General features: G+C 37.0%; 2 protein-coding genes across 4 annotated transcripts in view; one reads left to right on the forward strand and one right to left on the reverse strand.

Moving 5' to 3' along the window:
* The window catches only part of LOC117406582 (cytidine monophosphate-N-acetylneuraminic acid hydroxylase-like), a 35,392-nt gene that overhangs the window by 18,359 nt on the left and 2,092 nt on the right, over window positions 1–14,941 (forward strand). Inside the window, exon 15 of one of the 3 annotated variants that reach the window (XM_059028305.1) lies at window positions 1–906. This exon is cut by the window's left edge and continues 715 nt beyond it. The exons of the other annotated variants lie outside the window; for them this stretch is intronic. The gene's annotated coding sequence lies outside the window, so the exon portion shown is untranslated. Of the gene's footprint in view, window positions 907–14,941 lie in introns of those variants that run through there. 3 annotated transcript variants of the gene reach the window in all.
* On the reverse strand, window positions 7,299–9,162 carry LOC117973015 (protein FAM181B-like). Its single transcript, XM_034923829.2, has one exon. The coding sequence runs from the start codon at window positions 8,852–8,854 to the stop codon at window positions 7,862–7,864; it is 993 nt and encodes a 330-aa protein (XP_034779720.1). The 5' UTR covers window positions 8,855–9,162; the 3' UTR covers window positions 7,299–7,861.

A 14,941-nucleotide genomic window follows, 5' to 3' on the forward strand; every position in this document is an offset into this window, starting at 1 on the left:
AATGGTGTCATATATTGATAGTGTCATATTATTAAATTGTATTAAGTTGAAAATAACGCTACTTTATAATTTTGAAAAGACTAGTGTCTTATGCGAAGAATGTTTTTACTACGTTGAACATTCTATAATCGCTCAAGGTGTAATTCTTTTAACTCTTTCAGTCGTGAATTCTTTTTTGTCAAAATGAAGTTATATAATTCAAAAAGGAACTCATATACATATGACTTCTGACAGCATATGGTAACATATGGCGCTATTTCAGGACTGAAACCTAGACTTGGCAAACCATCCCGCCTTCTGTACCTGGCGTATGTTCCTCTTGGTACCCAGCAATTCCAGTAATCCATTTGTAATACTCCTGCTGACCTGGACTCTGTAACTTTCAAGAACAGATGTAAGGTTGAATGCCCTGCACTGTGTAGGCTACATTGTGTTATATGGTTATATTATGGCAATACAATAAACGGTTTGCTTTTATAACAACCTGTCTCATTTTAGACTCAAAAGTCTGCTTGGAGTCACCACATGCTCATTTCCCACGTAATAATGCTGCTTCTGCCTTGCTCTCTCCCCCCGGACATTACAAAGTTTAAACATTATGGCAGAAAAACACCCACACAGCAAATAAAGTGAACATGTTTCTGATCAAACAAAGAAGACATTGGTTATTGTTTTATGGAAAACTCAATAAGCCCTCCTTCATTTGTTTCACAAGTGCATTTCAGGTTTTTGCTTTTTGCATGACTGCATTCCTCTTTATCAGTTTCATCATCATAGTAAAGAATATGAATCACCAAGTTTAATGACAATTTGTATAGCTGTTATGCTGGTATATGCAAATATGTAAGCGTGACATCCCCAGAATCTGATACTGTCAAGAACTTAATGTTCCCAGATAGCACAGCAACTTTGGGTCAACTTGGGTCCAAAACGTCTGAGCGACTTTGGAAGCCAATGTCGACCCAACGTCATTATGCTCATTGTGCCAGCATTGGCCTGACATCGCTAGCCAACCATGTATTGAACATAGGCAAATTTTATTCCAATCATTTATCCATGTTTATGTATATGTAGTATACCTTGTTCCTTCAGTGTCCTTATCATGTACATATCCCCTGGTGTTCTTGGAAGTAGTTTCTGTGTTCTTGAGCTTGCAGAAAGATATCCTTGCAGAAGCTACCATTATAAAAAAAAAAATCACCTTTTTAAAGTTTATTACTTGTTGATTACATTCTAGGTCTGGTTGGGGTGCGGGAAGCTTATATAGCTACAGAAAGTGATACATCTTTCTGAGGTATAACAAATTGTTTTAATCCTAAAACTAAAACGGCCTTGAATCACTTTATGTAGTAACAGTGAGAGAGTCTTTTTGATACACTCTATGACATTAAAAGGGAGATGTCAGCAGTCGTGTCTCTATAGCACAGAGGTAAAGTTAAAAAAAAAAAATTGCAGAAACACATTATAAGTGGTGTTTTTCTCTGTATTTTCAATACATATCGCCCCCAGATTTAACTACCAAAACAGTAAGTTTCATTCAGATTCCCCACACCAGTAAGACATCAGTTAAAATGGTATATACAAATCACTCATTCAGGAATAACAAGTACCAATGTTATTAAAAAACAGTAGCTAAAACATTTAAAAGAGTAAACGACAAACGTCTGATCTTGCTTCTCAGTGACAGAGGATTCCAATACAATTCAGTTCAGGAACTCAGTGATACACACATCGGGTTCAATTCTAGATTTACTCAAAAAAAAAAAAAAAAAAGAAGTGAAACAATAAACTGTGCTTTCAACGGGAAGGGAAACTGAGAAAACAGAACCCCTTCATGATCGGTATTATTATTATTATTAGTTTATTTAGCAGACGCCTTTATCCAAGGCGACTTACAGAGATTAGGGTGTGTGAACTACACATCAGCTGCAGAGTCACTTACAATTACGTCTCACCCAAAAGACAGAGCACGAGGAGGTTAAGTGACTTGCTCAGGGTCACACAATGAGTCAGTGGCTGAGGTGGGATTTGAACCGGGGACCTCCTGATTACAGGCCCTTTTCTTTAACCACTGGACCACACAGCCTCCTAGATACAAGTTACTACATAATTATCAGCCATATTAATATTTCTACACAAATTACCCATGCATCCATAATTAAGCTGTGCTTTATAAAATGTAGTTTTTCCTTTTTTGAGGTAAAAGAAAGAATCAACGTGGTTTGACTGGATCACAAGCATAATCCAAGTGGTTTGATGGATGTGTGAGCCCTTTCAGAAGTTTACAAAAGAAAACAAATCTACTATAATCCAAAAATCTATTTTAGTGTGTACATTTTTTTAAAGTTCAAAAAGATTTTCATAAATACAACAGATACAAATGTTTTATGTATTTATTTATTTATACAGTCCTTTTCAAATGTGTGTGTAGCTGGCAAGATTTCAAAGATGTTCACATTATAATTAGCTACCAATATTAACTTTTTTGGTCAGTGGCTTTTCTCATAATTCATTATCACCATTATGCTTTCAAGGCAAAAATTATGCAATGAAAGAAAACATGAAAACGATTCTGTTTTTTACTTCTGATTAGAATAAAAAAATGACCATTACATATTTAAAATATAGCTGCAAGCAGCAATGACCGGGGTCCAAGCGCCAGACCATGTGACCGATGACCGTATATCACATGTGGCATAGTACCCCATTGGCCTCTACTAGTCTTTGTACTATATTCTACCATAGATTAATAGTACAATGTATGCTGAAATTTGATTTGCTCATGGCCTCCATGTTTTTTGATGCAGCAACTTTACTTTTAACAAACTTCCCTGACAACCTCCCTGAGGTTAAGTATGGAATGTTTCTCTTCAATTGGCAAAACAGTTTCATAGAAGATGTTACAATATTTTTGACAAATCCGATATGGCCACCAATGCAGTTGGATAGAGTCCATATGGTTTCTTATACATGTTCCTCAGTCACCATGGCCCTATCTGCACTCTGTAAAGAGTTAGAAGCTAAATATTACATTTGACCTTAAGCAGAGGTCATAGGTCACAATCAGTCATTTTTTAACTTACTGAAATTTTGATCTTTTCTTGGTAATTCTTTTAGATTTTTATTTTTGTGGTTTCACCCCAAGTCAAAGTTAAAAAAAAAAAAAAAAAACAGTTGTTAATGTGTAAATTTCTTTAGTTTTCTTTCATGCGTATTTTTGGGTTTTGCCATGTGATTTCCAATAAAATGACACCTCCCACAAGTCTGTGGCACAAACCGTTTTTGATAAAAGGTTGGGTAACTTTAAGAAGCGGGTAGTGGGACTTCCCATCAACCACATGTTGACCTGATAAGTATAAAAATTTTAATTTGCGCTTGCTTGCCTGAAACAACCCAAAGAACCAAATCTGGTGTAAATCGGACAAAGTTGGGTGATTTGTCACGGAATGACCCCAAGATCAAATTTCGCAAAGTTATTAGAAATACAAAATAGTCTGCACTGTATTTATCATGTTACCGTTTACTGTACTTTAATCTCAGCATACCTCTGTGTGCCGTTTTAGATTGTTCACCACTTAAAGTCGGACTACGCCACCTGGTGGATAAACTACGGAGTATGGAGGGATTTTTTTTTTTTATTTAAATACAGGGAATTAGATAAAAACTGGAAAAAAATTGTATGCCAAAAAAAAACACGATCCAAGAAATGGTAAAAAAAAAAAATAACTGGATAAAAAAAAAATTGTCCAAACCAAAACAACTAAACAAAATATCCCAATCACTGCGTATATGCAGTCAGTTCTTCAAAATTCGCGGAAGAAAAAAACACAATTGCGATCTTATGCGTTGCTGTCCTCAAAGGAAAAATTAAAATAACGCAGAACACTGCAAGCAGCCCACATTCCACTGCAGCCCGCTTCAGGAATGATCTCTGAATAGGAGAGCAGCGTTAGTTCCGTCTGTCAGCTTCCCCAGCACGTCTGCGGGGTCACAAGCACTTAAAAATAAATAAATAAATAAATAAATAAATAAATAAATAATCCACTGCAAAGATCTCAGTCCAGAAAAGTTTATAAACGTTTCCCATCTCAGTTCTTACCCCGTTCCGTTGCTTTCTTTGCTTCTTTGTTGCTTGGTACGTTATGTTCCACAGCTCTCGTTTCTTACCACATTACATTCCACACGTACGGCATTTCATTTCTGCTCTTCTCTTCATTCCAGCTCGCTCTTCTTTCTTTCTTTCTTTCTTTCTTTCTTTCTTTCTTTCTTTCTTTCCTTTATTTTTAAACTTCCTTAAGCTGTTCTTCATTTCTCATTCAGTCCCGGTTTGTAGTTAACAAGTAATCAAACTCTAGCGCATTTTACACGGGGAACCTTTACAAAACATTAGCGTCAAGATACAACAATAATATCTAACAATGATACCGATATAACTTTGTGTCACTTTGCACTTTCTATAGACTTTCTTGTGTGTCCTTCGTTTATCTTTTTTTTTTTTTTTTCAAATTCAATCAGCTGTTATTGCTGTTACTAAAATGCAGCCGTGCCTAATAAAGAAAATCCAAAAACATTTGTAGAGGGTTCCCGAGTGGCTCACCTGGTAGAAACAGTCTGAGTAAAAAATATGCAGACTGTGGTTTTGGAGAAAAACATCCAATTCTGTATTGTATATCTCTAAACCACTTCCTCGTCCCTACTTGATAAACAGAGACTAATTTGCATTCGTAAAATTAGTGTACAGCAGGCTATGTTTTATCATTCAAAACCTGTTTGCTTTAATTATTTGAAATTGCTGTAGATTGTACTTTAATCCAGGGGTTCTTTTTTAACCTTTTTTGAATCAAGTCCCACCCGTCATCCTGTGACAAATCCACTGGCAGCAGTCTTTTTGGGGGTTTCCTAATACCAGTACAAACTCTACAGCCAGCCTCACAATAACTGCTGAGTGCTTTTTTACATGAGGGCTGAAGAAAGAGAAATGCTTATGTTTTATGTTTAAGAAAGTGAAATGGGTGGTTATATTAAGAATTTGTTTTGTGCAGCTACTGGCAGCAATAGAATCAGCTGCATTAGTGCCAGTAAAAATCCTATTGGTATTAATATCTGCCAAAAAAAAAAGGAAAAGAACGCGGACACACACACATAATTGGTACCTTTTGTAAAATGGATCATCCTCTCACTCTTTCAAAAAAATGTGATGAATTTAACGCTAGTTTCTCCTAAGAAAATATTACAGGAATCGCTACAAACTTAAAAGCACACGTTTCACACAAAAAGAAAACAACAAAACATTTCCCAGTTTGTAAAATCACTTTCAGACTTGCTTGTAAAATGTTGTTTTGAAATGTTGTATTATTCTTATAATTACTGTACTATTAGAACGCTCACAGCGCCCCCCTAAAATGTTTGACTGACCTACTTGTGGCAGAGAACCACGTTTTTTCCACCTGCAAAAATGCAGTGAATGATTTGTTTCAAACTGAATGCACTGTATAAATGCAGTGCCCAGTAACTCACTGTCTGTAGCTACACAGAAGATGGGGGGGAGTGAATCTTTGCGAATGATTGATTTGCCTAGAAGAGAAAAAAATCTGTATTTTAGGCACATCTATGGGTTTCCACACAAACACAAAAAAATAACATGTCAAATTCACCATGAAAGAACAAGCTACCACTAGAGGGAGTAATAACCCCGATCAGTGCCTAACTGTCAGGATACTAAAATGATATCAAAATAAGGGCTCTGCTAGTAGAACCAGCAAATAAAAAACAATGCTGTAGCCTTATTTTTCTATTGATTTATCTGTATTATCTGTTGATCATATTGTATGACCTTTTCATATACCACAGTTTAATGAAAATGATGGGGTATGTTCATGTGATATTAATACCACTGCAATTAAAACATAAGCAGACACTCCCTAGTTTTATGCATTGTCACTGAATGAAATATGCCAAAGAAACTGAGTTGCATCATATGAGGTGTTAGTAAGTCATAAAATAGTCTATTTTTTAATGGATTCAGTGGTGGCAAGTATTTAAGATCTAGATTAATTGAATACACACCATTATATGTTAATTTGATATCAATCGTTTGTAATTATTATTTTTATGACATCCATTAAAATCAAGCGCAAGAATTAAACACAAAAAAGGATAGAAATAAAGACCAGCTTTATTTTGTCTTTTCACACAATCGGTTCACAGTGGGGTGAGAGAATACAAATAATAATTAAAAAAAAAAAATACTCCCCTGTACTGCTGAAAATCACAATAGTAATGTAAATCATATGTTTACATATGTAATGATGTACAATGTTTGCCAATGTGGATAATTCAAGAGGTTTAATTTGACTTTACATTTAGCTACACCTTAATGAAGACCATTTCTAAAAGTATGTTTGTTTAAGTAAGCAGTTGACAAACGCTTCTTCATAGTTTCATCCCCACGAGTCCTCTGAGGATAATGTTCGGTGTTTTATTTGGCTCCTCAGACGTATTAAAGGATATCGCATGATTCATGCTGTCGCAGTAAGATGTTTCAGTATTGTTAAGGGATGTAGTCGTGGACAATTAGCCATTGACAGTTCATGAAGACAGTCCCAGGTCAGTAACAACTCCAGTCCAGTACTGTTGTTTGAAGGCCAAATATTAATACATTTTAAATCTATTACTGTTTCCAATATAGACAGTGGTTGTTTTGATAATGACATTGGTTTTTAACATTACATTATTATTTTTCTCAATGGAAACCAATTGTAATAAAATATGTCATCTATATATATACTGTATTTATTTACACCGGCAGGACTGACCGCCCTTGTCTTGATTTTATTTTATATACAGAAATGTTGTGTTTACTCAGAATGACTTATCTGAGACTAAGACAAACGTGCACTTAAATGCACAGGCACATTAGGGAATGCTGTTCTCAATCATCTAATCAAAGCGGATTGTTGCCACTCCTTGTAAATGTACAATAAAATAATGAAATGTCAGTTTTATAGAAACATAAACTTGATAATTTTTGGTTTTGAAACATTGCAGTTTTTTTTTTTAATCCATTTATCTCCATGGAGACAATTAGTAAATATTCCCCAAAATGCTAATGCAAAATTAAAAAATCTCGATTCACTTGAACACAGTTTAGTCTTTGTTTAAAAAATGCAAGTTGTAAATGAAAAGCATTTACAGTGTGACAGAGTATTTAAAGTGTTATGAATCTATAAAGTTGTGTTATGATCAATAATAAAGTTAAATATAATTAACTATAACAGCTTGAACATATAACCCCCCCCCCCCCCCCAGCTCCCCCACCAGCTCCCCTTGGAAAAAGGAGTCTGTTGGCTGATCTGATGTCAATTTCCTTTTGCAATATGTTTGAAGCATTTGAAACAAATGATAAAGAAAACGATTTCAAACATTAAATATCTATACATTATGAATACAGGTGAAAGAAAATATCTGATGCACATGTGACACTACAAAAAACATTTTGAAGAATTTCAGATTGTGCATCGGGTATACTTGTGTGCCATTCATTTTTTCGTTCGTATAATATTTAGCCGTCTAATCTGTGGTAGTTATATATGTACTGGCAGGATTAAATGGCACAGACGTGTTTATAAATTTACCAACAGTAACACAACCAAAACCAATCAGTGTGAGTAACACCAACGAAAGAACAGTCCAACAGTCTGTCTTATTGAGAAGCCCTCTGTATGAAACAGGAGTGTGTAGTCATCTTACACAGGGCTTTAATGACTGCTGCATGGTTACTCAATATAACTCCATGTAGCGCTGCAGCATTTCATTCTATCAGAACAGCAGGCAGTGGGAAAGAAACAAAATAAAAAGGCTTTCAGAGAGAAGAAAAGCTAGCTCTGTTATATCCACCACTGTAGTCATATGTCACTGGTGGAAGGGAGCAGTCTGTAAAGAAGTGGGGGAAAGCAGGCAAGCTTGGGGCATTTTCCTCCAGCGTCGATGCCATGGTAGAATCAGAGTTACAATACAGTGAGGACTGTACCGGTACTGGGACTGCTCTCATGTTGTCATTTAAGTTGCAGTTTCCTGTCTTTTTACCCAGACTGCTGCACATGCTCCAAGGATCTGTGTACAGAAACCCCCCTACCAGATGATGAGGATCATATGGGCCATGCTCCATAGTAAGGTCCTGGTGGATTCTAACAGGCGTGCCTTGGAAAATGTCTTGATCAGAGACCATGTTGCTGTAATCTGGCCCCAGGAGTTCGAAAAACTCTGCTGCTTCGGGGTTACCTCGTTCCAGGTCCTTTAGGGTCATGCCCGAGGTGGAGGTCACTTTGGAGATATTGGCAGGCTCCGTGAAAAAAGAAGGAGGCAGGTTCCGATGCCGGAGGGGAAGCTTTTTACCCTTTTCTCCCCTGAGCTCCTTTGCAGAGTCGAAAAGGGCAGCCAGGCTCTTCGTCTGTAGATTGGACTGGGCTCCGTCTCTTTTTGGGGGAGGTTTGCACTGGAAGCTGTTGGTTGAACTGGTCGAGGGCGAAGCTTGTCTCTTAATTGACTCCTGGCTGGCATTCCCTGGTGCGATGATGCCCGTGCACCTCTTGATTTGCTTCTGCAAGTACTTTCTGTGGTTGACCTTCCTTTTGGACTTCACCGGTTTGTCCAGAGCCAGCTTAATGTTGCTTGAAGCAGAGTCAATAAAGCTCAAAAGATCCCTGGTGGTCTCCTTGAAGTCTCCTTCACACTCCATCTCACCCAAGGCCAGAAGGGCCCCGTCGTAACTTTTGTCCATTTCATAGTCCATGACAGAGCCTGGGAAGCAAAAATGCATGAAGTGCGGGTTCATGATTGCAGCCTGGACAGCCATTTCCTTGGATCCCAGTAATGATTTCCACTGACAAAACTGACAGACTCAATTTTAAATAAGCATCTTAAAGTTTCATGCTCCAGGGTGGTTTGCAAACCCTTGGTCTAACTGCCTGTGGTGCAGCTCCTGAGAATTCTCTCCAGCTAAATCTAAACAACAGTGTGAGGGAGGCTTTTAGATCTATAAGTGGGTTGGCGGAATGATGTCATGACATCGAGAAGGAGGAGGTCCCTCTAATTTAACTCTTTGCTTTCGGTTGACCACCTGCTACTAAGGAGTATTTGTTTGTTAAAGCATCCTGCTGTTTCATCCAGAGGAGATGTTAGGCAGGCATGGGGTTTAAAAAAAAATCTCTATTGTTCTATGAAGCAATTAAATGAGGGTTAATTTAAGTGCACCTGATAAACAGACTTTTTACTTTGATGGTTTACTCGATTTTATAAATATATCATTAGAATCTGGTCCTCTAAACTGTACAAAAAATACTATGGTATGTATGTTATTGCAAGTTGCTAAAGCATGGGAACTTTTAGTTAGGTCAGTTTTAGAATGAATTCGAATTATTTCTTTTTTTTAAAATATTTTATTTATATTTATATTTCCAACTTCTGAAGTTACCAGCTCAACAGCAGTTGCTAGAACAGGCACCAGTAATTGTTATACCAGTCCAAGGTAATATTGGTACCATTACTGACGCAGTATTTAAAAAAAAAAACGCTCTTTTACATGCCCAATTCTAAAACAATTCCTAAATGTTAAAGTTTGCCTCCCCCTTTAACAAAGCTTAAATCAGCACCGTTGTCAGTTAGTGCCTAAATGTTGCAGCGGAACTTAAATAAAATCCATTTCGAAGTGTGGGAATTAATAATTCTTTACATACTCTCTTGAGTTCTTTGAATCAGGCAGCTCTGTAATATATCAAAGCTGAGATCCACTCCCATTTATCCACCCCTGTCCAGCTTGAATGGGGCTTTAATGACTGTAGATTGCATTGGACTTGGAGTAAATGAATATCCGGTGAATTTCGGCGAGGGGCTGAAAGACCCTGATCCTATTATACTGACCTGAATTCATTCCATTAAATGGCTTAAAGAGCTCAGATACGGTTTGGCGGAGCACTTTATCACATCCTAAAACTCTTAGCAGTAGAAAAATAATAAGACTTGCTAAAAATAGTTTTAAAAACGAAAGTCGAATTTACATGTCAGTAAAGGATCCCCTGCGGGATTAAGAAAAGAAAGATGGCAGAGCACTGCAGGGATTTGGAGGCATCTCTTTGTATAGAGGGGAAAAGCTTCAAAGTTAAGCATCGATGTGAGTTTATACACAGAGACATTGCAATTCCAGTATATCTACTACTGTATATCCTGACTTATTTAAAAAAAAAAAAAATACTTACCATTTTATCTTGGAAACAATAAAGTAGGCTGAGCCAAAAACAGCAAACTGGTTAAAAATGGGTCTAATCTGAAGGCCGTTTCCATGTATAATAATGATGTATCTTCTAATAAACACATTAGAAATTATTTAGCGATCAAATACAGATATGCTAGCCGGTTCGCATAATTAAATGGTTTCTATTGATATCAAAATAAAGTTAACATCAACAAACCTATAGTACAGCGTTAGTAATTCTAAAGATATCCATATTCTAGAGTATTTTTAGCAATATTATTTTGTGTATTTATTTCCCCTTTTTGCTACCTAGAAATAAAAAAAAAACACAAAATGTGAGTCCCTGCAATGCAAGAACTAGCCTTTTCTGAAGAAAAACTGTAGTAAGCTTCTTGTTCTTCAGCAGAAATGTGTTTTTTTTATATAAATAGGACAGGTTTGTATAATCATGTGAGGGAACCCTTTTCTATGGGAAAATCTCTGCACTCCAACAGGTGCTACTGTTCCAGGCTTCGGCCCCATTTCACGATTGAGTCTTAATCTGCTCCTTGTGAAAGTTGATTTCTTGCACATTCCCATATCAGTGGGAATTTCTGCCCTAGCCTGACAAGTATTATAGGCTGCCTTTGACGTACAGCCCTACTGGGCCTAAATAGCCCCCATTCTTCCCTGTCTGTGAAAGGGAGCTTTGTGGCAGGGATTCATTTAACTGCACCTCACAGCCCTTCATGAAATTGGGCTCAATAATGAACAGTCGATTTAACTGGAAAAGCTGCCGGAGCTGTTAAATTAAAGGAAAATGAAGTGCAGTTCAAGCTCAGTGTGCCAGAAGAAATGTTGACCTTACGAAAATCCTGGGACAGCTCTGTAAACAACACTGCATTTTCAGGAAGAGTACTTATAAACGCTGCTATAACAAAAAGAAATGCTGATGCACATGAGCACTGATATGTGATTGATGAGCACATGGATGTGATGTGATAAATGTATATGATATGTTTAGGCATGGTTCAATAGGTGATAACAAGTTGTGGGAATACTTTCTATTTACTGGATTGTGGTCGTCTAAAAACTGGGCTTGCCTAAAAGAAAGTACACAAATAATATAGCTTCACAAACAATATTGTTGGCTTTTTGGCTAAAGGTGAAGTTCACATGCATAACATCCATGACCCTTGGTGACCAAGGGCAGCTGGTCTTCTGAATGAAGAAGTACAATCATCCACAGACCAGACTGGGCAAGCAGTGACCGATGTAACTTAGCCTTCATTATTATCTGAGTGATCTGTATCATTAGATAGGTATGTTAACATTTAAAGAGGGGGTCCCCAATCTCATTGCAGTTTGGGTGAGGAAGCCAAAGCCAGCTAAGAGAAAAGATTTCTGTTATAGTCACACCCTACACTTGACATATTAACTTACTGTAAATCACAGGAACAAAGTTTAAACTCAGGAACTACTATTAAACATGAAGAGTGTTGCTGTCTTTCATATGTTCTGTTCACAGGATGATATCTATTCACAAGATAAAAGGAACGGGAATGTTGACACATTTTGGTTATTTAGATATTTCACAGGGAACAACTTGACAACATATAACTCTTTTCTCCTGCCTAACATACATGAAAACGTTCACGTTTCAATCATTGTGTTCATTCAGTGCAGTCAATATTGATGCAAGGTCTTGTATACAGTTTTGCATTTTTTATGATTTTAATGCCGTGGTTTACCTTACAGCAACACCTTTGTTTTAAAACCACAGGCGAATATGGGGGAACAGTTGTGCGAGTATTGTATAAAACAACAATAAAATAAAACATTACACTGATGAAAGCTGGGTTACATTGTTATTTTATTGGTTTAGTGTCATCAGATGAGAAAGTATTAAAATGTATATTGTGGTAAATGTATTTTCCTTATCAGGGCATTTTAATGAGCAAGGCATTGGTGAAACCAATTTGTTTTCAGAATGAGTTTGTTTCATTCTTTTTTAAACTGACTATTTTCCCAAGGTTTTTTTCTAACTCATTTCAAGGTGGTGCCGTGAATCATTCAGTGTGGGGGGGAAAAATGGAGGCGTTTTAAAGAGAAAGAGTGAACAGCACAAACTGTTATTATCATGTAAATCCCCTCAGAGAATGGGCACAGTGAAACTGATAGCACTGATCTGATTATCTGCAGCCCAATACAAGTCCAGGCCCTGAATGAGACTCACAGAAAGGATGCCATCAGGACACAAAAAAACAGCGACAAAACAAAACGAAACTTAGCAACAGTGTAAAAAACAAGCTTTTCTCAGCCCACAAGGAACAGTTTTATGAGCATTTTTTTTGTGTTGTTTTCAGTTTAAAAAAAAAAAAAAAAAAGGTTAAATGGACATAGAATTTAAGAGCCATTGATTTGGTTTTCTTCTCTCTCTCTTTCCCTCTTCCTGAAGTTCAGTCGCTATTTAAAAATAAAACTATAACAATGACTGGACTTCAAAGAGGGTAACAAAGAAAGCAACTACTGTATTGGATCTAAAAAAGAAACCGCAAAATGAGACAAGTTGTACACCGTTTATCACTGTGAAATACTAGGACTGTATTATTATGTGTTTAATCTAGTTTTAGGATTGTGTATTTAAATTAATCTTATTTTTTTTAAAAGCTTGAGGTGTATATTTCTCTGAATTGGTGTTAAATAAAAATTAAGCATTATTTTCCAATGTAGCAGCCATCACCTGCTGGATAACTGGCAGTGGCTAACGTTAATTATGAAGTTAATTATCTTCAATATATGGACAATATTAATGCTATCATAAACTGAAAAAAATTAAAGTTTCTGTTTTGGCATGGATAGCTCAGACTGCTTGAAATGTATGCTGCCGTTTAAACTGAGTTTCAGGTCTCCTGTTAGCTTTAGAGCGCATCCACAGAACCTAGGGATAATTAACATGCCATTTAGAACCTGATTGGCTGAGACAGTCCATGAGGAATCATAATTGGAATTCATTGGGAGGTCAAGTCATGTACACCCACTGTGTTTTAGGACTACGACATTTCACATGTCACCCGATTCAAGCGGATGTTTACTGTAATAAATACATGAATAATCGGTACAAGAGATATAATGGACAAATATAAATGTAGATATAGGCATACTGTAGGATTTTGGGGCAGTATTGTAGCATACCCACACACTGTTTTTGTATGTTTTGTGTTTTCAATAGAAGATAACAAAAAAGTAAAACTGGTATTCATTCCTGTGGAGTAGTTCCTTTTATTTGTTTTCATTGTAAAGATGAACCATTCTTCCCAGACATCTCGTCAGCCCCCCCGCTTTGCTGGGGAGTGTTTACCATGTACAACACATCTTAGCCTTGTCTAAACTACTTTGCCGTTTTCCCATCAGTCCAGCCCTGCTGAATAAAAATGACATCATCAGAGAAAAATGTGACATTTTCGCTATTCTACATTCAGAGTCCTCTCACTATTGTGCTGCTGGGCCACTTGCATTAAAAGGCCTGGTGCCCAGATTCCGGAAACGGCTCTCTATAGCCACAGAAAATGTTCCCAGGTTTCGGGGGAGTGGGTGGGGGCTAGGGGAATGTTCTAACAAAATAAATGCAGTTAGTTACTTCATTCTGAAACCAGAAGAGGTGTTAAATTAAAGCAAACTAAAGTGTAGTTCAAGCTCAGTGTGCCAGAAGAAAACCTTACGAAAATCCTGGGTATAACTGGGACAGCTCTGTGAACAGCACTGCATTTTCAGGAAGTTTACTTGCAAGCACAAACATTGCGAAGAAAAGAAACGCTGGTATACTTGAGCACTGATATGTGCTTTATTATTTTCTCATGGATGTGATCAAACTTTAATTTTCCTCTCAAGAAAAGAGCCCTTAAAAATGTACATTTCCATAACAATGGGTCATCTAACCCTAAATTCTGAAGCACAGTATATATTGCTTTAAAAAAAATCTGTTTTTTACAATTAAAAGAGTGAACTGCTGAACTAGAAAGCAAACCATAAAACGAAGCTATCATGGTGTTCTGTTACTGTTCCATTACCTGAAAGGTAAACTTTGTTTACCCAGGAAAAGGGAGCATAAAAAGCAAGGCAGGGACTATTAGGAAAGTTTTGATCTCTGTGTGTTAGTTAATCTTACAAAGCTACGAATAACACCATAAAGCCTGTCCTAAGCATTCCCAAAGCTGAGTACATGCAGTACCACCACATGCAGCATGCTTATGATAGCATTCTAACAAGGTGCATGTCTGCGACCTGAACTAAATCAACTAGGACACATTTCACTCACACTCTCTTCCAGTTATTAAGTCATATTTTATTTTTTTTCAAATTTTTTTAATTTACTGGCCTATGTGTGTTTTTGTGAACACTTTGAGGCAACTGTGTTAAAGTGGCAAAAACATTCTCTGTTGTGTTGTGTTGTATTGTATACATTGAGCATTCTACATATGACTTTTTAAAGGTGGTAAAACGCTTGCTCAATGTCAGTGTGTGCCGGCTTTAACAGTGACTGTTCAATCTACTCAAAGGCATCAGCAGACTCTGAAACTCACTAGTTTTCTGCTGTTTCCAACCCTCAGCCAATACAAACTGACACACTGTGGAGTAATCTCTTCCCTCCAGTGTGTGGTCTATGTCTCTAGTCTTTAACACTGACAGTACTGGGCGGCAAGGTCACAAGGT

The sequence above is a fragment of the Acipenser ruthenus genome, chromosome 8 (assembly GCF_902713425.1).
Source record: "Acipenser ruthenus chromosome 8, fAciRut3.2 maternal haplotype, whole genome shotgun sequence".
Lineage (NCBI taxonomy): Eukaryota > Metazoa > Chordata > Actinopteri > Acipenseriformes > Acipenseridae > Acipenser > Acipenser ruthenus.